The sequence below is a fragment of the Zalophus californianus genome, chromosome X (genome assembly GCF_009762305.2).
Source record: "Zalophus californianus isolate mZalCal1 chromosome X, mZalCal1.pri.v2, whole genome shotgun sequence".
Lineage (NCBI taxonomy): Eukaryota > Metazoa > Chordata > Mammalia > Carnivora > Otariidae > Zalophus > Zalophus californianus.
The window spans coordinates 1,504,968-1,527,538 of record NC_045612.1 but is presented as its reverse complement, the minus strand read 5'-3'; the positions used below and the strand labels follow the sequence as shown (position 1 = coordinate 1,527,538).

The window sequence follows — 22,571 nt, the reverse complement described above, 5'->3', positions numbered from 1 at the left end:
TCAGGCCCACCCAAAGGAGGTGTCGGAGGCAGCTGAATTTCAGGACTGTGTAGAGAAGAGCTGGCAGGAACCACGAGAGAAGATGTGCTCCCCTGTAGACGGGGACAGGGGCTGCAGAATTAGGCAATCAGCACGTAATCAGAGCGCTGCCAAGCATGGGGCCTGCAGCCAGACTGCAGTGGGCGAAGAGGCACAGAGGAGGCAGCCCGTCTGGAACACTCTGTTGACAGGTTTGCTTTTGAAGGAGGTGTAGTCAGGAACAGTCAAAGGAAAGCTCATGAACTCAGGGGACGGAGACTTGAGCAGGTGGAATGTGAGTGCCTGTGGGCACCTTCGGGAGCTGCGCGAAGGCTGCTGGGAGGGCCCGGATGAGCACCCTGGTGACCATAGGAGCTATAGCTCATGGGGAGCAAGGGGGAGCAGGGAGCGGAAAGCAAGACGCACAGTGGAGTCTCCCCCACGCCCCGCCCCACGCCTGTCTTTCCCTTCCTTGGGGAGGACGCCCACCAAGACAACTTGCATCCATTTGGGTCTACCCGCGGGGAGGCTCCACTTCCAGGCCTCAGCCCTGCAAAGCCTCCTGGGCCCCCCCCCCACCTCCCAGGGCTCTGGGGAGAACCGGGTGAGAAAGGCAGATGTGGGCTTTGGGCTGCTTCCCTCACCCACACCCCAATCTGGAAATCTTGACCCTTGGGTCCAGCTGACCTAAGAGCGAATGTAGGACAGTAGGGAGGAAAGGGCATGTCAACATGGGGGAGGGCCCACCTTGGCAAGCTGGGGGCTCCGAGTTGGGCTCCCAGAAAATCCTTCTGAGCCGCCCTCACAGGTTCATCTTAGGAGCTCGGAGGCAAGGGGTGGGGGAGGAGGAGGTCTAAGTCCCGGGCCCAATTAAGAGATCAGGTGGGGAAGGGTTCAGGAGCTTTTAAGGTGAGGAAGTCTGGGCTGATCCCGCAGGCTGGTATAAAGCGCCACGACCCCCAGGCAGCACCAGAGCTGGCAGGCATTGGGGACAGGGCTTTCTGGAGCCATGACCCAGCGGTGGGGCCCCCAAAGGCTTGCGGGCGGGCAGCCGCAGCCCAGCTATGAGGACAGCACCCAGGCGAGCATCTTCACCTACACCAACAGCAACGCCACCAGAGGTGAGCAAGCAGGCGCTGGAAAGGCTGGCTCATACCGGCTGGAGCCGCCCTCCAGAGACACCAGGCCTGAGCGGCCACACGGGGGCGGGGACCCGCTGGCCACCCACCCCACTCGGGAGACTTCTCTTCTGCACATCGTCGTCAGCCGAGATGGTCTTCTCCCTTAATCTTTATGACGACATGAAATGGGGGGGGGGGGCTTTCTGAATATAAAAGGACACCATAATGTGGAACATGCAGTTTCAAACCACATAAGCTTCCCAGACCTTTTGAGAATCCCTGTCCCAGGGACGTTCATTAACTATTTCCTTGTGGCCCCCAGGCTGCTAGTGAGCACTCATTACATTCAGTTCTGGTGTATCTACCTGGCTGCACTGCCCTGAGCTTCCTGGGGAAGAAGCCGGGTCTGACTCGTTGTTGCCTCTCCTGAAGCCAAAAGGAGGCAAACGGCAGGAGCGGGAGGCTGGGTAGCTGGCCCGGAGGAGGGTGAGTGACTTCTTCAACCTTAGGGTCGGAAGACACGGTAGTGGTCATCTTGTCCAACTGTGCAGCCAGGGCCAGCAGCCTTTGGCTGCGCATCCTTGGGGAAGAGGCTCGCTTGGCTCCCAGGGCAGTTTTTCCTCTGCTGGTTATGCCCTGGGAGGGGGCCAGTCCAAAAGCTTTGCATGCAAGTCCTGCGAAGAGCTGAGGACACTGGTGACCCCCAGGCCCTGGTCCCCCTTCCCCAGTCCCTCCTCCAAACCAAAGCCCATCTGTTCCTTCAAGAATGTCTCATGTGCCCTGGTTTCCAGAAGCCACACCAGCTCCTTGATGGCCAGGGTTCCCAGGCCAAACTAATTAAGAACCCTGAAGTTTGCTCTGACCTGATTGTCCGTGTCCCAAACTGTCCTCGATGGAGATGAAACAGTGCTCTCCCTGGAGGGCCATAGAACTTCATGGATGCCTGAGATTCCTTTTTGTACCTTTTTTTTTTCTTTTCAAAAATTCAAGTATCTACCAAAGTGGAGGGAAGCGTGTAATGAGCCCCTGGGTATCCGTCACTTATTGCATCTATAACTGCCTCCACGCACCCCTCCTGATTTCTGGAAGCAGATCTAAGGCATCGCATCAATTCCTCTATAAATCTTCAGGATGCACCTCTAAGGGGAAAGCACTCTTTAAAAACATAACCATAGTGCCATTGCCACACCCATAAGGTAACATTGCCTTGATCTCATCGAATCTCCTAGTCAGAATTGAAAAAAAGGTCATACATTTTTTCCCCTTTGCTTGAATCAGGGCTCCAATAAGGTCTACAGGTTCAGACTTTTCGTTCTCTTTTCATCGTCTTTGAATTTAGAGGTTCCCCCCTACCTCCTTGTAATTTATTTGTTGAAGAAAATGAGTCGTTTGTCCCTGGACTCATCCACTTCAGACTTTGCTGATGGTTTCCCATGTGTAGCTTCCCACGCCCCTCCCACCTCGTCTGTCATTATGTTTGTGTAAACTGGTAGTTGATCTGAAGATCTGCTTAGAGGTCAGTTGGATCTGCTGGGTGTTTGGCAAGACCTCTCCATTAGAAGGGTGTCCCTTTTTCTGGGGTGTTGGCAGCTGCCGAAGCTCGATGCCCGGACCCATTAAACCACTGGGGATTGCAAAATGGTGACATTCTGGCTTCCATACCCCATCTTCATCTATTAGCTAGAGTACTTTGATAGAGAGAAACATGCCCTCATCTACTTTTGGGTTCCCCAGGGGCTCAGTGTGTATGGGAAAGGCAGGAGAAATGCCTCTTCTTTCCTTTTATTGCTCCCATTCCGAAGTAATGACTTGGTTTCCCAGTGGAGCCAATTGGGTTTGACCTCTGTGTCTCCTTTTCTCCCACTAAGAATCCTGTTCTCAAGGGCTTTGGGTGGAAGAATTAGAATATCATTTAATTATTCATTTGCTTGATCTCAAACACACTCACGATGGTCTCAGAATAAGGACACCAACACTACCATCAACAACATGATTACCCAAAACTTAACAGTTGGACAGGTCTTTTTAGCCTTAGGGTCTATGCCACTAGGTCCGAATAGTCAAGCTAGTGTCTTTTCAAGTCCCTTACAACAGTCCCTCTCTATGTGATTACGCTTCTGAGCGGATATGCATTTAGTTTCGTTTGTCTTATTTTTGATTTTCCGGGATTGCTTTTTAAAATTTAACGTTGATTTTAAATTATGTAATAAAATATTTACAAGATTCCAAATTAAAATCTAGAGAACAAGGTATATTCAAGGAAATCTTGTTTCCTTGCCTGCCCGCACACCCAATTCCTTCCCTGCCGAATAGTCTTTAGAACACCTTCGCCTGGGAGTTAACTGTAATACCCATTTCTGTATGAAATTGGTCCTGCAGATTTCAGGAGGGAGGGGCAGGCCGAGACATCTGCTCTGCTTGCACTGCTAGAGGACCCTCCTCTGTGACCTCCCACATTCAGAACACTCCTCTCCCCTCCCCCACTGCGCACTGCCCGGTTCCTCTTGTCCTTGCCCTGCGCAATCTGGACTCCATGGGCTGTCCGGGAAGGACGCTCTGGCTGCCTCATTTTGAAATTATCCCAGAGCCGGAGTGTTCCGAACACCTCCCAGTTCCAGCTGCTGTTCTCAAACTAATCCGCTGTAGTTTGCAGGGAAGGTCTGTTGGCAATGGGGGGGGGGGGTGAGTCTCTGTTCTCCCGTCTATCAGCAGCCCCCTTGTTTCCCTCTGCTTCCTTCTGCATAGAAACTGGTACCATGCAGGCCTTCAGTACTCAGAGGTCTGGTCCCAGAGAGCTTGTGCCACCTAGCATGGTTGCAGATATCGTGGATGGGTTTCCAGGAGCTCCCTGTGAAAGGGGCAAATGAGGCTCACGCACAGAGTACTGGAACATCGTGGGTGCTGGGGGGGCCAGTTGTGCTGGGGGGGCAAGATCTACCCCATCCCTTCTAGCCAGGGGACCCAAGAAAGCCCTACTTCTCTAAAACTAGTTTGAGTTGGGTTTTTGAAACACACAACTGAAGTGTCCTGGTAAATCTGGGGACTCTGCGTGGATGCTTTCCTAGGTGCTGTACAGCCTTGTTATATGGTAGTGGGCACTGGCTTACAACCCCTTCAAGTATTCTGCCAAAAATGATGGTGGTGGAAAAGGTCCTTCCAAGACAGACACATGCAGAGCTAGTGTGTTGTAATAAACGGGAATTAGCTCTCCTTTTCGTCCTGTGTGCATTTCCTAGGGCTGCCATGACAAAGCCCCACAACACCATATGGCTCAAACAACAAGAGAAATTCCTTCCATCACAGACCAGGACAGAAGTCCAAGATCCAGGTGTGGGCAGGGTTGGCTCCTCCTGGCGACTCTGAGGGACAGTCCGCTCCAGGCCTCTCCTCTAGTTTCTGGTGGTGACTGGCCATGTGTGGTGTTCCTTGGTTTGTGGAAGCATCACCCAGATGCTTCCATCCACCTTCCTCCTCACATGGCCTTCTCCCTGTGTGCCTGTCTCTGTGTCCAAATGACCCCCTTTTATAGGGACACAGTCTTATTGGATTAGGGCCCACCCTCATTATAACTTGATTATCTCTGGGCAGACCCTGTCTCCAGATAAGGTTACATTCACATGTACTGGGGGTTAGGACTCCAACATCTCTTCTTTTTTGGGGGGGGAACACAATTCAACTCATAACTCATTCATTCATTCATTCTCTGAACACTGATTGTGTGCTGGACCTGCCATATGAGATGAATGACAGGATGTGCACATGGGTAATTCCAATACAGGTTAGAACGTCACAGAGTTGCGTGGAGATGGTAGTCCCGAGGGGCCGAGTTGACTCTCAGCTGAGGAATCTGGAAAGGCTTCCAGAGGACAAGGGCATCCGAGCTGGGCTTTATGGTACAGAAGAAAAGTGGACCCAGGGGCAGGGGAGAATGTGAGCAAAGATCCAACAACAGAGAGACATGGAGCCCCTCATGGGAAGCAGCACAGCAGGTGCAAGGTTCCAGGGAGCAGAAGCCTGCCAGTGGCACCCCAGAGGGCTGACCCGCATACTGAGGGAGGCAAATCAGATGGGGGAGTGATACCTGGCATAGATGATGAGGAGTTCTACGTTGTTAAGTTCAAGGATGCCTGTACAGGTGTCCAGCAGGCCATGGCCCCTGGCCTGAGGGACGGATGAAGGGAAGGTTGTTTGCAGATAGGCAAAGCTAAAGGGAAAAGGCTGACTGCAGTGGCCAAGGTAGTGGGCAGGAGGGCTGGACAATTGGCGGGAGGCTCTGATAAGGCAGGGAAGGGTGGGGTGGGCATAGCTGTGCATTTGGGTAATGCTGATGCCCGGCTCCTCTCCCCGCTCTGTACCTCCTGATCCTAGGTCCCTTCGAAGGTCCCAATTACCACATCGCTCCCAGATGGGTGTACCACCTCACCAGCATCTGGATGATCTTTGTGGTCATTGCATCTGTTTTCACTAACGGGCTTGTGCTGGCCGCCACCATGAGGTTCAAGAAGTTGCGTCACCCCCTGAACTGGATCCTGGTGAACTTGGCAGTTGCTGACCTGGCAGAGACCATCATTGCCAGCACCATCAGTGTTGTGAACCAGATCTATGGCTACTTTGTGCTGGGCCACCCTCTGTGTGTTGTGGAGGGCTACACTGTCTCCTTGTGTGGTAAGCCAGCCCGGGGCCCAGGCTCGGGGAAGACCCGGCTCGCTGTGTGTGAAGGACACACTCACACAGCAACCCCCCAGGTGTGCCCACGGTACACACTTGAAGGGAGACAGACCTGCAGCAGAAACAAGGCTGGTGTCATCATGGGGTGGGGGGGCGGTTGTAGTCCAACAAGTAGACGTACTGAGTGCCTGCCCTGAGACAGGCCAGATATAGCACCAGGTAATCCCAGAACCGTGTGGGAGGGAAGGGCTCTGGTCACCCCAAACAGAACGTCCATTCAAATCAGGGGTATGTGTCCTTTCAGCTCATCTGTGTTGGATTTTTCCAGGGAAAGAAGCACTTCCCATTAGAGCTTTTGGGATATTGAAACTAGATCCCAGACCCCTTTCCCCATCCCCATCACTAATATCTCTGTGGGGCTTGGCTCTATTCAGGCCAACATTGGCAGAGAACCCATGTGCTGGGCACCAGAAGTATAGGATCCCTGCCCGGAGGTGGTCCCAAGTCCTAGCAAGAGGGGTCCCTATCCCAAATGGTAACCACATGGCACCATCAGTTCTCTCAGAGCACCTGGAGGAGACAATGGAGGACCTGAATCTTGAGCTGGGGCGAGGCAGTCAAGGAGACCAGGGTGTGGTCAGCGCTTGACAGAAGTGAGGCCGAGTGAGCAGGAGTGGCAAGGAGGCTAGAGCAGGAGCTGGGTCTGTCACACGGGGGGCTCCAGAGGAGGGGGGAGGGTCGCCATGAGGCCAGGGTTGCAGCTTGGTGTCCAGCCAAGAAGACAAGGAGCCTAGGGCACATGCAGCCTGGGTCTCTAGGCCCTCGGCTGTCACACCGGTGGAGGCTTGCAGCTGCTCTTCCATTTGAGAAGTTTCCCAGAACCATCTGCTCACCATTCCTGGGGCCTTAGTTCCCACATCTAACTTGGGTTTGTCTAATTGCTACCTAAACTAATCTACAATTCACATTCTGAGGAGGTGGACATTAGGAAGAGAAAAAAAAAGACACCAGGACGGTGAGGGCCTGGTGAAGGGAGGGGGAACCTGGCCTTTACCACACCACTCCTCCATTTTCTCATCTCTAAGATGGGGGCAGGACTTGGGGGCAAGATTTAAATGAACGTACTGGCCTCTCCCATAACTCTATGAGGTAGGTGCCAACATGAAGCCCACAGTACAGAGGTGGACACTGTCCCCCCGTATCTAACTGCCTCTCATTTTACAGATGATGGTCTAACGCTCTCCCAAAGGTACAGAGTAGGAGTGACCAGGGAAGGTTGGGCAGAGAAAATCTATCCCCCAAGTCCAAGTGCTCTGTGCACCTTCATGTCCACTCAAATCTGTCTCTGGTTCTGTCGGGGTTCCCCACTCACCTCTGCATCTGCTTGAGGTCTGTTTTCGAGTCAACAGAGATGATACTAAAATATAGTAATCAAAGTATTAAATATTAATCAGTGGCATAGTCCTTTGTTAAAATTATTAGTAAATATATCATTTAGAAGTATTAATGATACCGTTCTTTATTAAAGTATCAGATAACTGGATCTGGCCGACAGCCACTGAAATTTCAAAGTGGTAAGGAATACAGTGATATTGGGAAATGTCTGCCACCTCTGGAAAGTGACCAAGTCCCAGGCACTGCTAATAACACCGTGCTAATAACGGAAGGAAATGCCCAGTGTCCATTAAAGGTTACTGGAAACAAAACTGTCTTTTTCCTGCCCCAGTTCATGGAGCCCTGAATTCTGCCCACAGACCTCCAGTGTGTAAGCAGGACAGGAAGACACTGTCTCCACCTGCCAGATGGTGGGCGGTGGTGGGAAATCTGGAAACTTAAACGTGCATACTGGCGAAAGAGGCACAGGCCACAGAACACAGGCCCTGTTTCCTTGCCCTTGGCTGGGACCACAGCGCCTCAGTGTGGTCACGTGGGTGTGTGCATGGCGATCAGGAGGTGTGTCAGCATTTGAAGAAAGGCTGGTGGCCAACTAAAAGAGAGCTAGGAATCAGGGTGGTACAGACCCAAGAGGAAAGAATGGGGAAAAGAGGGTGTTAGAGGAATTGACCAAGAGACCCACTACCCCCTGGACCTGAATACACTTTTGGGGAGAATTAGGTGTTTCAGGTAGGTGGGGAGGAACCTCTTGATCTTGAAAACTTTCGGCTGGTCTGGATGGAAGGAGTGACATTGGAGGCTCAAAGCCCTCATCTGCCTGCTCTTCCCTGCAGGGATCACGGGTCTCTGGTCCCTGGCCATCATTTCCTGGGAGAGGTGGCTGGTAGTCTGCAAGCCCTTTGGCAATGTGAGATTTGATGCCAAACTAGCCATTGCGGGCATTGCCTTTTCCTGGGTCTGGTCTGCTCTGTGGACAGCCCCACCCATCTTTGGCTGGAGCAGGTAAGGATGCCAGTATGCCAGGAAGGCAGGTCATTTAGGGCAGAGGGTGAAGGCTGGTGGGGAGGGTCAGACTCCCGATTCCATTTGTGACCTTGGGGCAAATTGCTTCCTGTTTCTGGGCCTCTGTAACCCCATGAGTAAAGTGAATATGGACCCAACTCTCCCTGTGACCCCTTTGAGGGTACAGTGTCTACGAATGTATAAATCTGCCTGGCTGCAACATGGAAATGGGCCCCTGTCGTCTCTGAGCCTCTGGAAAGGTCTCTTTCCCCTAAGCGTGAGCTGCTCGTGGGAGCCCACAGAGAAAGGTGACAAGCTCAAGCCTTGGGAGTTGCTGTAAGTGAAAGCAGGGCCCTCTAAGCCACTCTGCCCCAGGCCTCTTTCTAGCACATTCTGAGGGACCTCCCTTTCAGAGGCTGCTTGGGTTGTATGTACAGCAGGGCCACAAGTCACTTGTGTCTTGGCCAGGCCACTTCTTTGGGGGCTCAGGTGTTATGTGTATTTTACCACAATAAAAAAAAAAAAAAGAAGGGGCTATGAGACCTAAAAATGGACAAAGGTTTACCAAATTCTACCCAAGGGTTTCCTTTGGGGGCGATGAAGGTATTGGGGAACTAGATAGAGGTGGTGGTTGCACAACATTGTGAACGTACTAAATGCCACTGAACTGTTCACTTCAAAAATGGTTAATTCTTGTAATGTGAATTTCACTGTGATTTTCAAAACCAAACAATCCCGGGGTGCCTGGGTGGCTCAGTCCATTGAGTGGCCGACTCTTGATTTCGGCTCGGGTCGTGGTCTCGGGGTCCTGGGATGGAGCCACACGTTGGGCTCCGTGCTCAGCAGGGAGTCTGCTTGAGCATTCTCTCTCTCCCTCTCCCTCTGCCCCTCCCCCCTCTCTAAAATAAATGGATAGAGCTTTAAAAAAAAACAACCCAACAATCCTCCAGCCCAGGTCAGTGGTGTGCCTGGCCTGAGGGGTCCTATGTTGCCATGTCTACATCAGGACAGACTGCCAGCCCTTCTCTACAGGTACTGGCCCCATGGCCTGAAGACGTCGTGTGGCCCGGATGTGTTCAGTGGCAGCTCGTACCCTGGGGTGCAGTCTTACATGATCGTCCTCATGACCACGTGCTGCATCATCCCACTCAGTGTCATCATACTCTGCTACCTCCAAGTGTGGCTGGCCATCCGAGCAGTAAGCCCCCAAACCCTCCTGGCTTCACCCCTGCCTGGCAGGATCATGAGGGCCAGGGATGTTGAGGCTGGCACAAAGGATCACCCAGTCCTCTCTCCTGCCCTCAAACCACACATGAGTCCTGTAATTCCTTTGGAACTGCCACTGCAGCCCTGGATCCCTTGTCCTTGCCCCTACAAGATGGGAAGGGACTGTCCCCCACCCTTCATGTGGGGCCCAATAAGGGAGCAGAGCTGCATATCTTCCCTGACCCAGGACAGTTCTCCCCTGGGTGGAAAGCCAGCCAGACCCGCAAGTGAAACCTGCGCATCAAAGGTGGTTTTGAAAGGCTGCCACCAGAGTGACCTTGTCCCCTTCACGGGGCTGTTGGGGCAGGCCAAGAAGTGGATCTGCATGTGCCATCTGTCCCCAAGACCCGCTCTCCACTCTCCTCACTGGGAAGTTGATCCTGTCCGCAGCCACCCCGTACCCCCATGTAGGCAATCAGAGTGAGGCAGAAGAGGAAGAACACCGTACATAAGTTGTCCCCTTGTCAGCCAACTCACCTACAATTGGTTTGATCTGGATGCGCCATCTGTTCCTTTTGAGATCCTGCTTGGCACAGTTGGTAGAAGGCCCTTTGGGGTGGCGCCTTTCTGATATGAAGCTGCTTGTGCCCACAACCAGATCAACAAGTGTTCATAAGCTCTTTCTAGAGTGAAGGCCACAAACTCCCTGCCTTCAGCCTGTGATGTGGCCCCTGCCCCGCTTCCTCCCCCAACCCCATTGGCGGTCAGGGATCAGAAACAACCTAGCTGGCTCCCACAGGTATCCAACCATTGCTTGAGCCATGTTAGCTCTGGGCTGTGTCCCTGCCCACAGCAAGCAGTGTCCAGCCTCTGGGTCTCCTCCTGCTCAGCCCCTCAGACCTGAGCACTGGAGAGGACACACTGATAAGGGACCAGGTGGCACTAAGAATGGCCTCCTTAGCTCCTTCCCAAACTCCTTACGTGTGGCTTAGCCAAGCTAAGCCAAGAGCTTGGAAGGCCCTGGCTCAAGGATGTCTTCTCTAGGGCCAGCTGTGCACCACCTCAAAACCTACATAAGCTCCCTCAAGGCCAGCCTGGTCCAGCCTAAGCCAGGCTGCTGACTCACTCGGGTGGGAGCTGGATGCTGACTGGCCCGGGTGGGCCCATCTCCTTCCCGCCATCACTCCCCATCCCCGGGGCCACCTGTCTCTTGCCTTCTCCCTGACTCACTGCCCAAGCGATAGCAACAGAGTCCCCTGGGATAGAGAGTCCAGAGGGACCCGCCCGCTCACTGTCCCCGGGTATGAATCTCTGTCTCCCCCAGGTGGCAAAGCAGCAGAAAGAATCTGAGTCCACCCAGAAGGCAGAGAAGGAGGTAACACGCATGGTGGTAGTCATGGTCTTCGCGTACTGCGTCTGCTGGGGGCCATACACCTTCTTTGCATGCTTCGCCGCTGCCCACCCTGGCTACGCCTTCCACCCTCTGGTGGCCGCTCTGCCAGCCTACTTTGCCAAAAGTGCCACTATCTACAACCCCATTATCTATGTCTTTATGAACCGGCAGGTAAGTCACATCATTGGCAGGACAAACTAGAAATAAGACCGCAGAAGAGCCCAGTGATGGCTCCTACCTGAAATCATTTCTGGGGGAAACTGTTAATGACCTCCAGGACAACGACCAGGGAAGGTTCAGCACATGAAAGCTCAGCAAGCCCCCCCCCCCCCCGGATCCTTTCAGAGCCTTGACCTGAGGGTGGGCAGCTCCACAGTGCATCCTGCATGTTGCTACTCTTCCCTTCTGTTGGCCTCAGGGCTACCCTGGAGCTCGAACACCCGAGGAATGCCTGAACATGTCTACATTTACCCTACCTGTGTCCGTTTTGCTTTTATAGGCACAACTCTCCTCTTAATTTTCATCTATCCATCTTTAAACCCTTTAAGAGGCCCTTCTTGGCTACACTGATATGTGGCTTTTGTGACTTTATGGGTTAGTTCAGGGGAACATGCTGTGGTCCTGCCCAAGGCCTTGCCACATGGTAGCCATCATGGGCTGGCATATCGAACCTCAGCAGCAAATCGCCCAGGACTCCTAGACCTCTCGGAAGGTTACAGGTGACCACTGAGGTTCATCATCTTCCAAGCATAATTTGCCTTATTCTTCCTTGAATCCATCAAATCTACTTCATTAAGGCACAGCTGTGAATGTGTGACTTAATGATGACCAGAAAGGTCCATGGGCCAGAAATACCACCTTCGCGGGGGCCTTGCATTGGCCTTGCATTGCACCAGACCCGGTCCCCATTCCTTCCAACTAGCTCTTCTCTGCTCCTCCATTTAACAGTTGCCCCATGGCTCACTCCCCTCTGGCCTGGCCCTGACTCTCCGTAGAGTTCATTAAGCACACACTCTTTAGGTAATGTTCAGGTATTAAGTAGGACCAGTACTGCAGTTGATTCCCCAGGACTCCATTGTTGGCACCTCAATACCTTGAGCGTAGTTCTATCCCTGGCTCCTGTTTCCTGGCTTTCACATGGGTTTCTTGTTAGATCTGGCTCTTGTTTATGGAACCCTAGGCTATCTTGCTTTGTACTGTGTTTACTTGAGTCTTTCCAACCTCCCCTTCCAGAACTCCTTCTCCTAGACAAGACATCTGCACTTCTGGACCCCTCCAGGCTTTCAGACTTTGCTTTCACCCTTTCCACATTGTCATCCCTTCCTGCTGCATTCTGAGAGAACTTTCTGTAATGGAGCTCCATGAGGACAGAGAATGTTACTCTTTTTCTCCACTGCTGATCCCCCTGGGATACAGTCTGGCGCAGAGTGGGGGCTCATTAGGTAGATGTCAAATGAATTCCTCAGCTAAGTCAATTCTCTTATTTGGCCCATTTCTTGTGTTATTGATTTCAATAATTATGTGTTTTATTTGTGAGAGTTTTGATGTTGGACAGAGCTGGAGGTAGTCAAGAACATACAGGAGATGCCTCTGGTCTGCATTCTCAAGACATTGTGGTTAGCTCAGTGATGATAGGAGACATAATTTGCGAAATGAATACATTCCAGATCTCTTTAGGGCCAAGCAGCAAAGACTGGAGCCCTCTTGGTGCCAGAAGATTCTCTTGGTTAAAGACATGAGGTAGTGGCTAGACTGTTACCTACCTAGTCCTTGTGGAATAGAAACAAGATGACGATCGCATTCTTTTTCACTAAAATGCCTCTGACTCTCTTCCCAGACATTCTGGAGATGGGTCACCCTATGCATGGGCCCCTTAGCTGGCATCATCTTTGGTTACTGTACAAGTTTCCTGAGACTACCATAACAAAGTACCACAAACTGGGGGCTTAAACCAACGGAAATCTATTCTCACCCAGTTTTGGAGGCCAGAAGTCCAAGATCAAGTTGTGGGCAATGTTGGTTTCTTCTGAGGGCTCCGAGGGTGAATCTGTTCCCTGCCTCCCTCCTGGCTTCTGGCGGTAGCCAGCAATCCTTGGTATTCTTTGGCTTATAGACAAGTCACCCTGATATCTGCCTTCACCTCCATGTGACCTTCTCTCTGAGTCTGTGTCCAAATTCCCTTCTTATAATGACGCCAGTCACTGGATTGGGGCCCACTCTATTCTAGCATGACCTCATGGTAATGTACATCTTAATCACATCCACAAAGACTCTATTTCCAAATAAGGTCACATTCACAGGCTCTAGGGGTTAGGACTCAAACATGGCTTTGGCGGCCGGGGGGGGGGGGGGCAGTGTCACAATCTGACCCACAATAGTCACCATCAGATTCTAAATTAGATAACTTAGATGAATGAATAGTCAGGAGTAGACTATCCCCACGTGCAAGTAATAACCTCAGGCTTCCTCTATTCTCCGTATAGGATTCTGAATAGTAACAGAAAACGTGTTAAGTCATTAAGATGACCCTTAATGAACACTTTCCTCAGAATTCCCCAAGAATGACCTTTAGCAGAGTACATTCGTCCTTTCTGCTCTGTTGAGTAACACTTTCTGTCCTGCCAGTTTCGAAACTGCATCTTACAGCTTTTTGGGAAGAAGGTGGACGATAGCTCTGAACTCTCCAGCGCCTCCAAAACAGAGGCCTCATCTGTGTCTTCAGTGTCACCTGCGTGAGTCTTTCCCAACCATGACAACAAAAAGGTCTACTTCCCACAAGAAAACATAACCCCTGTCCCCACACCAGCACTTTGGCCACCTCCCCCACTGCCTCTTCTTCTCCATCCCTGTGAAAGAAATGTAGTTTCTCTTTGCCAAAAACAACAAAGTCATAGAAGCTACCACTGTAGCCTGGGGACCCCCGAGCCTCTGAGGGTCTGGTCACTGGGTCACAAGAGGGCATGAGGGGGACAGAACTGCAGAGCCCAAGTTCCCAGATCAGCTTCAGACACTTTAATATTTTCCAAGCTTTGTGTCTGCAGATGGTATCGAAGGGTCACAAGGAAGAGAAATGCAAGGCGGGCTGGTGGTGATGGAATCAGAAAGGGAGAGCTGAGAAGTGGCTATCTAGGTGGGGCTGGCTGGATGCCCTTGACACCCCAGAAGGCAGCATGAGCTAGCAAACCCAGGCCCTTTAAGTCCCATCTGATAGAGGCTTGGAGTCCTTGGAATACAGTCGCCATCTGGACGGGACCCAGGCCTGCCAGTCTGTGGCAGGGATGGCATGCCGCTTCTGCCAGGCCAGGGCCCCAAGGCCGATCAGCATGAGTGTGGTGCATGTGCGCAGGCGGGAATTCACCAGTGGCAAGGGGCAGGCGCAAATGGTGGAAATGAAGACCAAGAAGATGGTGGCCAGCGTGAGGAGCAGGCTTACGAATCGGAACATAAACTTCTGTGGACGGATCCTGAAGTTCTCCATCATCTCCAGTTGTGTCACTTGCTGTAGAGTTTCAAGCTTAGATATACGGTTCTTGAAAGTCTCCATGACCTCCTGCACGCGACAAGAACACACACCCTCATGAAGTGCAGTCACTTACCTGAGTTCCTACGGGGTACCCAGCAAAAGTTCGTGAGCTGAAGATTTAGGAGGGAAGTCAAGAAACTAGAGCACTTACATGCTAAGGGCCCTGTCCTGTCTCAGTAACATCCAGTGTGGCCTAAGACTGAGAACCTGGCTATGCGAGAGCTCACCAAGGACAGGAATAGGGTCTGAGGGTGTGGAAGAGAGTGAGCCTAACCATTACAGGTGAGGGAAACCCTTCACCTGTGCTTGCTAACCAAGGGTCAAAAGCAGGGCCTCCCAGAGGGAGCTCCCTGCACCATCAGAAGCTGCTGGTGACTCATCAGCACCCCCTCAGGTGGCTCCAAAGCACCCCCAAGTATGAAAACTGCAGAGCCCAAATTCCCAGGTCAGCTCAGCTGGATCAGGGCAGGGGGTGGGGCGGGAGTGCAGCATGAACAGAGAGATGGATGCCGCTCGCTCTAAAGCAAATGTGTGAGTTGCGACTGAACCCTCTTTCCTTAGTTTGCAGGGGTATCAGAATGGAGCTGCTCATCCTTCGCTCCTCTCATCCCTATATCCTTCTCACTGGTCATTTCTTTAAAAGCCACCCCCCCCCATCCCGCCATGAGGTTCTCACCCATATCTCCTTGGCTCTCTCATAGGACAGATAGGCCATTTTCTCCTCCATGCATGCCAGAGTCTGTTTGAGGTGGTAAATCTCATCCAGGTGCCCCTGCAGGTGCTCATTCACCTGTTCTTCCATCAGCGCTTGTCTTGGGAGCAAAAGAGAAAGTAATCCTCCCTGAGTCCCCTGCCCAGAGGTTGTGCTGGTGGTGAGCAGCCCTACGTCAAGACTATAGCTGGGTTCAGATTGCTCCTTCCTCCTCTCCCCTCCTCCAGGTCAGCCTCAGATGCACAGCAGCCACACACACACTGATACACAGGTGTATTTCATAGACAGTTACTCTTTCACGACAGCTTTACAAAACTAGCCATAGACTAAAAGTTGTAGAAAGAAAACTGAATTGTCCACGCCTGCTATTAAATTCCATATAAATTCCCAGCACCAGTGTTTGGCAAGCAGTAGTTATTCCATAAAAGTCTATTGATTATAGAGATGGAACAGTCACAAAAGACCACATATTGTAAGATTCCATTTATATGAAATGTCCAGGGGCACCTGGGTGGCTCGGTCAGTTAAACGTCTGCTTTTGGTTCAGGTCATGAGGTCCAGGCGTCCTGAGATGGAGCCCTGAGTCGGGCTCCCTGCTCGATGGGGAGTCTGCTTCTCGCTCTCCCTCTGCCCCCATCCCTGCTCATGCTCTCTCTCTCTCTCTCTCTCTAATACATACATACATAAATATTAAAAAAAGAGAAATGTCCAGAATAGGCAAATCCATAGAGGCAGAAACAGATGAATGGTTCCTGGCGCCTGGGTGTGGGGAGTGGGTGGAGAGTGACTGCTCACGAGACAGTGTTTCTTTTTGGAGTGATGACAATGTTCTGGAATGAGACAGTGGTGATGGTTGCACAACTCTGTGAATATACTAAAAACCACTGATTGTAAATGGGTGAATTTTATGGAATGGGAATTATATCTCAATAAAGTTGTTATTAAAACAAAAACAGGGATCCCTGGGTAGCTCATTTGGCTAAGCATCTGCCTTCCGCTCAGGTCATGATCCTAGAATCCTGGCATTGAGTCCCACATCGGGCTTCCCTCAACGGGCTCCTTGCTCAGCGGGGAGCCTGCTTCTCCCTCTGCCTGCCGCTCCGCCTGCTTGTGCTCTCTCGCTCTCTCTGACAAATAAATAAAATCTTAAAAACAAAACAAAACAAAAACAAAAAATGAATTGTGGCAATAGTTGTATACTTAGTAAATTTACTAATGATCATTGAAACAGAGTTAAAATGGTTCATTTTATGGCATGTAACTTATATCTCAGTAAACCTCTTAAAAAACACAAACAAAACGTCACTAACCAGTATGTATTTAATCAGCTATGTGTAATCGTTTCTCGGCCTTTTGGCTAAGATCAAGTGTAGTATCTGTTCTTATCAGTTTAATCAGCTATGTGTATAAGTTGTAAAGCATAAAAACATGCATGGAAAAGATAAAGGCCCAATGAAGGTAGTGAGGTAGGTGGAAGGGGGATGGGGTTGGGAAGGGATGATGTGAGAGCTTCAAGTGAACCTTCTAAAGTTTTACTTCTTAATAAAATAACATGTGAAGCAAATATGGTAAATGTGAAGATTTGAAAAACCTGTGCATATGGGTACACGGTCTTGATCATGTTATCCTCTACATTTCCCCCTGGGTTTAGAATATTTCATAATTTAAAAACACTTTGAGGTTCCTCATTTGAGCACCAGGAAGGACAGGCCGGAGGCCAGAGGCCATGTGGCTTTTAGCATCGTCATTTAGGGAAGAGCCAAGGAAGGCTTGTCCCATGGGTGCGGGGTGGGTGGTGACGCTGCAGAAGTGGAAAGGTACCGGAGAGCCCTGGAGACAGAGAATGGCCGGAGCCTGGTGCCCTGTGGAAAACAGGGTAATGGAGGATGTGGCCGATCAGATCACGGGGCTCTGGCATGCACAGAACATAACCAGGGGTGCCGCCACACAGACAGGGAACATGAGGCAAGGAGGTCAGTTTGGTCCTGCTTCAGGGACTTGACTGACACCCACATGGAGTTGTCCCCCATGCAGCTAATGAGCTTAAACAATCATTTGTCGAAAGCCAATTTGTCAAGAGCTGGTTCATGAGTGTTTCAAGGAATAGTCCATTAGTCCCTGCCCTAGTCCTTGTAGAGAAGAGAGTGGACTGACAATGCCCATAGAGAGGGGGATGCAGCACGGTGTCCACTTGAAAGGACATTCCCCATGCCTGTCTTTCCATTTACATGAAGGATTCAGACACAAGAACGTTCAAGATATTGGCTATGCTCAAGTACATATTCACGAATATACTCTTCACAGTTATGAAGTCAATGAATAGATTCTTCATTAATATATTTATAAGAATTTACAAATGTAGGGGCGCCTGGGTGGCTCAGTTGTTAAGCGTCTGCCTTTGGCTCAGGTCATGATCCCAGGGTCCTGGGATCGAGCCCCACATCGGGCTCCCTGCTCAGCGGGGAGCCTGCTTCTCCCTCTCCCACTCCCCCTGCTTGTGTTCCCTCTCTCGCTCTCTCTCTCTCTCTCTCTGTCAAATAAATAAAATCTTAAAAAAAAAAAGAATTTACAAATGTCTTTTTTTTAAAAGATTTTATTTATTTATTTGAGAGAGAGAGAATGAGAGATAGAGAGCATGAGAGGGAAGAGGGTCAGAGGGAGAAGGAGACTCCCCGCTGAGCAGGGAGCCCGATGCGGGACTCGATCCCGGGACTCCAGGATCATGACCTGAGCCGAAGGCAGTCGCTTAACCAACTGAGCCACCCAGGTGCCCTACAAATGTCTTCTTAAATGCATTCTGGAATAGATTATCAAATAAGAAAATGTTAAGTCATAAGGATATTCTCGTAGTCTCCCCTCATCTCTGGCCCCCAACCTCTGTGCCCTCAGGCAGCAGCATCCTGCCTGCAGTACAGCTGACTCTCCTCCCTGTCCCTCCCTGAGTCAAGGACCCCTCTCTGTCCCACTCCTACAGCTGCAGAGGCAAGTGGACCACTCTAGAAAATGCCCTTATAGGGGCGCACGGGTGGCACAGTCGGTTAAGTGTTCAGCTCTTGGTTTCAGCTCAGGTCCTGATCTCAGAGTTGTGAGATCAAGCCCCACAAAGCCCCACATTGGGCTTTGTGCTTAGGGCAGAGTCTGCTAAAGTTTCTCTCTCCTTTCCCTCTGCCCCTCTCCCTCTGCCCCTCCCCTCCACATTCTCACTCTCTCTCTAAAATAAATAAATCTTTTTTTAAAAGAGAGAGAAAACACTCTTACAAAGACAAAATGATAACCAGCCAACCAAAACGCCCCCGAAATCTTCCAAAGCTGTGAAAGCTGCCCTTGCCAATACAAATTGTCCTAAACTTTGTTGTTGTTGAAGAAGACTATATTCTTGATCATACCGAAGAATGGTTTTCAGCAAACTGAGCTAGAAGGTAGTGGCTTGCAACTTGAAAGGTCTGAGGTGGAGAAAGATATAGGAGGGATCAAGCTCTGTGGGTAGGGTGGGGTAATGCAGCGGGGACAGAGTTGCTCCTCCAGAGCAAATGTGAAATCACACACATCCTTATAGGAGGGAAGCAGAGGGAGCTTTTACACACAGAGGAGAGGCCCATATGGAGACAGAGCAGAGAGAGATGTGAAGATACTGCCCTTGAAGATTGGAGTGATGTGGCCACAAGCTAAGGAGCCCGGCAGCCACCAGAAGCTGGTGTGCAAGAATGTTCATAGCAGTTTTATTCATAACAGCCCCACCCAGCAGAAGGTGAATGGGTCAACCAACTGTGGTGCATCCGTACAACAGAATACCGCTGAGCAAGAGTGAACTACTCCTATGCACAACTTGGATGAATCTCAAAACTATTACACCGGGTGAAAGAAAAGAGACACAAAGGGGTACACACTGTATGATTCCATTTACATGAAATATCCAGAAAAGCCAAATGCAGAGAGACAGAAAGTACATTGGTAGTTACCAGGGGTTGGGGCAAGGTGAATGGAGAGGGATGGGGTCTCCATCTGGAGTGATGAAAATGTTCTGGAACCAAATAGAGGTGGTGGTTGCACAATACTGTGAATGTACTAAATGTCACTGAATTGTACATTGTACACTGAATTTAAGATGGATGATTTTGTTCTATGAATTTCATCTCAATTCAAAAATCAAAAAGAAAGCCCTCTTGAAAGCACATTTACCTGCGAGAAGTGTCATAGGACTTTTCAGTTTGAAATCTCAGTTTGTGACACACCAGAGGAGACGTGACAATCACAGGGGCCTGGGGGGTGCCCACACAGGTGTGGACACCAGGTGACACTTCACTGACTTCAACACATATGTCATGTTTGCATCTAGCTCACATAAAGGGTTTTTTTAAAAGATTTGAAGGAGACGTATGTTTTAAAAACTGCAACGAATTCCTGCGTCCCCTTCACCTAGATTAGGAAGCCATGTGGCCAGGACACACTGACATGTACTCAGGCTTGTGCCTCTCTGAGGCTCCATTTCCCCATCTGTAAAGTGGGTGACTGAACGGTACAGGGGACAATGCTACTTGCTCCCTGCTGTCACTGTTATTATATAAAGTCATCTCCCACCCGTTCCCCTTGTCTCCTGGTAAATCTGAGTCATACAGACCTACTTTGTTGCTTCTCATGTATATTAATCAAGGTAGGCTAATTGCTATAGCCAACAAGCAGAAAATCTCAGTGGCTGAACACAATTATAGTTTACTTCACACTCCTGTCACAGTCCAGTGGCGGCAGGGGCAGCTGTTTCAGAAGCGCAAGCTTGTAGAATTCACGGGAAATCTAGGGGAGGTAGGTCACCTTGCCCCCCTGCACTGCTGGCAGATTCTGATTTGCTAAAGGGTTAAGAGCTTACGAGAGCAAAACAGTCCTGCTGGCCGAGGCGGTATGGAAATTTATGGGGATTTGTGTAACTGCCACTAAGCTCTAGTCTTGCTTTATATAAATTCAACCTTGGACATGAATGGTATTTCGACAAAGGGGCATTAAGAGTCCCAACATTTTAGATTTAGTTGTCATGTCCTACAAAAATCACATCCAAGGGGCGCCTGGGTGGCTCAGTCGTTAAGCGTCTGCCTTCGGCTCAGGTCATGTTCCCAGGGTCCTGGGATCGAGCCCTGCATCGGGCTCCCAGCTCTGCAGGAAGCCTGCTTCTCCCTCTCCCACTCCCCCTGCTTGTGTTCCCTCTCTCGCTGTGTCTCTCTCTCTCAAATAAATAAATAAAATCTTTTTTAAAAAATCACATCTAAAAGAGACCTATAATTCTGATTCATTATCTTATTTGATAGTGGGTTGCCCCATAACATTTGTTTAAAGATTTATGTATTATTTGAGAGAGAGAGAGAGAGAGAGAGAGAGAGAGAGAGACAGCATGAGCAGGAGGGGCAGAGGGAGAGGGAGAGAAACTCTCAAGCAGGCTCCGCGCTGAGCACGGAGCCCGATGCGGGGTTCCATCCCACGACCCTGAGATCATGACCTGAGCCGAAACCGAGAGTTGGATGCTTAACCAATGGTGCCACCCACCCAAGCGCACCCCCCCACAATATTTTTAATTGTCCTTTATGGATTTATCAAGCAGTGTAAATGCAGGTAACATTTCCCTGTGAAAACAGAAGAGGACTGATTCCCAAATGCCTTCCCCCGCCCTCCACATACACACAGGTACTAAGGGACCACAAAGTTCTTACTTTACTGAGAATCTTGGTTCATAAGTGAATCCCTCCTTCCATGACCAGGCTGTTGGGAGAATTAGAGCTAATGCAGTACCTGATGCAACAGACTGTGGGCATCAGCGGGTGGGGGGGGGAGACTATGGCACCACTGAAGGCCGGCAGGACCCTACGAAAGGTCCAAACAGGAATGGTGGGGGTCCTTTGACAGACTGAGTATGTCTTTTTTCCCCTATTTGTGGGCCCTAGTCTTGTCTTAGATGAAAATGCAATTGACCCACCATACAGTGGGGAGAAAGCATTCCCCAGAAGACAAACATTTTCAGAATAAATATCCCATACAGGACCTTTGGCCCCAACTCAGCTATGAGCACAGGTGAAGGGACAATGACCAGTGAGATATCCTGCTTCCCACACTATGCTATTCTAGCAGATGCAGGACCCCTCCCTGACTGATGATGGGCATCTGCTGGGCTCACCACCACCGCAACTGCCTCTCACTACCCCAGTCAGAGCCCATGGCTTCTGGGACCACCTGGCAGGGCCCTGAGCTGGGGCCTCATTTGCCAGCAGAGGACCCAGGCAGGTGTGCAACAGCAAGCAGGGGATGAGCCCTCTCCACTGTGGGGCCCAACTGCCCAGGGAAACACTGACCAGTTTCTCCCCGCTCTTCCTCCCCCTGACCCTCCAAGTCCACGTCCTCGCTCCCCTTCACTTTCCTGAAGACAGTCCTGGGGGCTGCTGTCCCCAGAGCCAAGGCCGCAGAAGGGGCTTCAGCTCACCTGTATTTCTCTTCCCGAAGGGACTCTAGTGACACCTGCAGGTCCGTCAGACGCTTCTCCTTTAGGCTCTGATAGGACACCTGGAGGCCGAGGTGGAGTTCCCTGACTTCTTTCAGGTCTTCCTTCATCTTCTGCAACAGCAGGTTTCGCTGCTGGGCCACACGCTTTGTCTTTGAGGGCTTCCCTTGCGGCGAGGCCGCGAAGTGACTCTCCAGGGGCAAGTGTCTGCCAATGTCAGGCAGGCTGGTGGACAGGCTGTCTTCCCTACCTGGGTTGGGAGGCTCTGAGAACGGGGCCTTCTGGCTGGGCTGCTTGCGCTCATCCAGGCTGCTTTCTGCCTTCAGCACTAAGCCCTTGGGCCTGTGGACTTCCTCCAGCTCCTGCAGCTGCTGGTGACAATGACGGAGCCTTCGCTCAATTTGGGCAATGGTGGCAGAGGCACGCTGGTTCACCTTCTCGAAGGCCTGCCGGATGTGGGGGGCCTGGTGCCGGTCGGCTTTGGACACCAGCTTGAGGTAGCCCACAGTATTTTCATCCCTACTGGCCTTCTCCACTTTCAGCTGCTCGGAGAGGTAGAAGATGCGGTGCTTGATGCTATCCTGTAAGTTCCGGGCCAACTCCCCATCTGAGAGACTGGAATGGCCACTGGGGCCATCCTCGGCAGATGACAGGGACCTGCACGAGGGAACATTGGAGGGAACAGTTCCACTTGGGCTCTTGGTGTATTCTGCCTGCATTGGGAAACAAGAAATCATTAACAGGTACTTCTGTGAGCTGCAAATAGTAGAACTGGACTTGGTATTGCCTCACTCTAAAAATACTTAGGCGTAAGCACAGATTCTTACGTATGCAAGATTTGTGCATTCAAGATGGGCCCAGCACAGACTGGGTATGTTAAGTTCAACTTCCAGGCCCCTCTCCCCTTCTTTTCAGCACCTGACTTTTTTTTTTTTTTTTTTAGATGTCACAACCCTCAGATCAAGAGTTGCATGCTCCTCTGACTGAGCCAGCCAGGTGTCCCCAACACGACTTTTTGCTCTATGACTGTACCTCACTAGAACAGATGGCTAGAA

At 50.8% G+C, this 22,571-nt stretch overlaps 2 protein-coding genes and 1 pseudogene across 2 annotated transcripts; 2 read left to right on the top strand and 1 right to left on the bottom strand.

Annotated features, from left to right (window-relative positions):
* Window positions 1–1,027: 1,027 nt before the first annotated feature.
* Window positions 1,028–13,628, top strand: LOC113930818 (long-wave-sensitive opsin 1). The gene is made up of 6 exons (XM_027608363.1): window positions 1,028–1,139; window positions 5,508–5,804; window positions 8,036–8,204; window positions 9,237–9,402; window positions 10,735–10,974; window positions 13,429–13,628. The coding sequence occupies exons 1-6, from the start codon at window positions 1,028–1,030 to the stop codon at window positions 13,537–13,539; spliced, it is 1,095 nt and encodes a 364-aa protein (XP_027464164.1). The 3' UTR covers window positions 13,540–13,628.
* A 368-nt stretch (window positions 13,629–13,996) lies between these two features.
* Window positions 13,997–22,235, bottom strand: TEX28 (testis expressed 28). Its single transcript, XM_027607647.1, has 3 exons — window positions 21,499–22,235; window positions 15,003–15,138; window positions 13,997–14,353 (listed from the first exon to the last, which is right to left on the bottom strand). Exons 1-3 carry the CDS (start codon window positions 22,233–22,235, stop codon window positions 13,997–13,999), a joined length of 1,230 nt encoding a protein of 409 aa, XP_027463448.1.
* Window positions 16,376–16,492, top strand: LOC113931691 (annotated as a pseudogene).
* Window positions 22,236–22,571: the final 336 nt, after the last annotated feature.

Coding starts and splice junctions, on each gene's coding strand:
- TEX28 (XM_027607647.1), bottom strand. CDS start 22,235: ATGCAGGCAGAATACACCAAGAGCCCAAGTGGAACTGTTCCCTCCAAT. Junction 15,139..21,498: donor CTTCGGGAAGAGAAATACAG/GTGAGCTGAAGC, acceptor TTTGCTCCCAAG/ACAAGCGCTGATGGAAGAAC. Junction 14,354..15,002: donor AGAGAGCCAAGGAGATATGG/GTGAGAACCTCA, acceptor TGTCGCGTGCAG/GAGGTCATGGAGACTTTCAA.
- LOC113930818 (XM_027608363.1), top strand. CDS start 1,028: ATGACCCAGCGGTGGGGCCCCCAAAGGCTTGCGGGCGGGCAGCCGCAG. Junction 1,140..5,507: donor CAACAGCAACGCCACCAGAG/GTGAGCAAGCAG, acceptor TCCTGATCCTAG/GTCCCTTCGAAGGTCCCAAT. Junction 10,975..13,428: donor ATGTCTTTATGAACCGGCAG/GTAAGTCACATC, acceptor CTGTCCTGCCAG/TTTCGAAACTGCATCTTACA.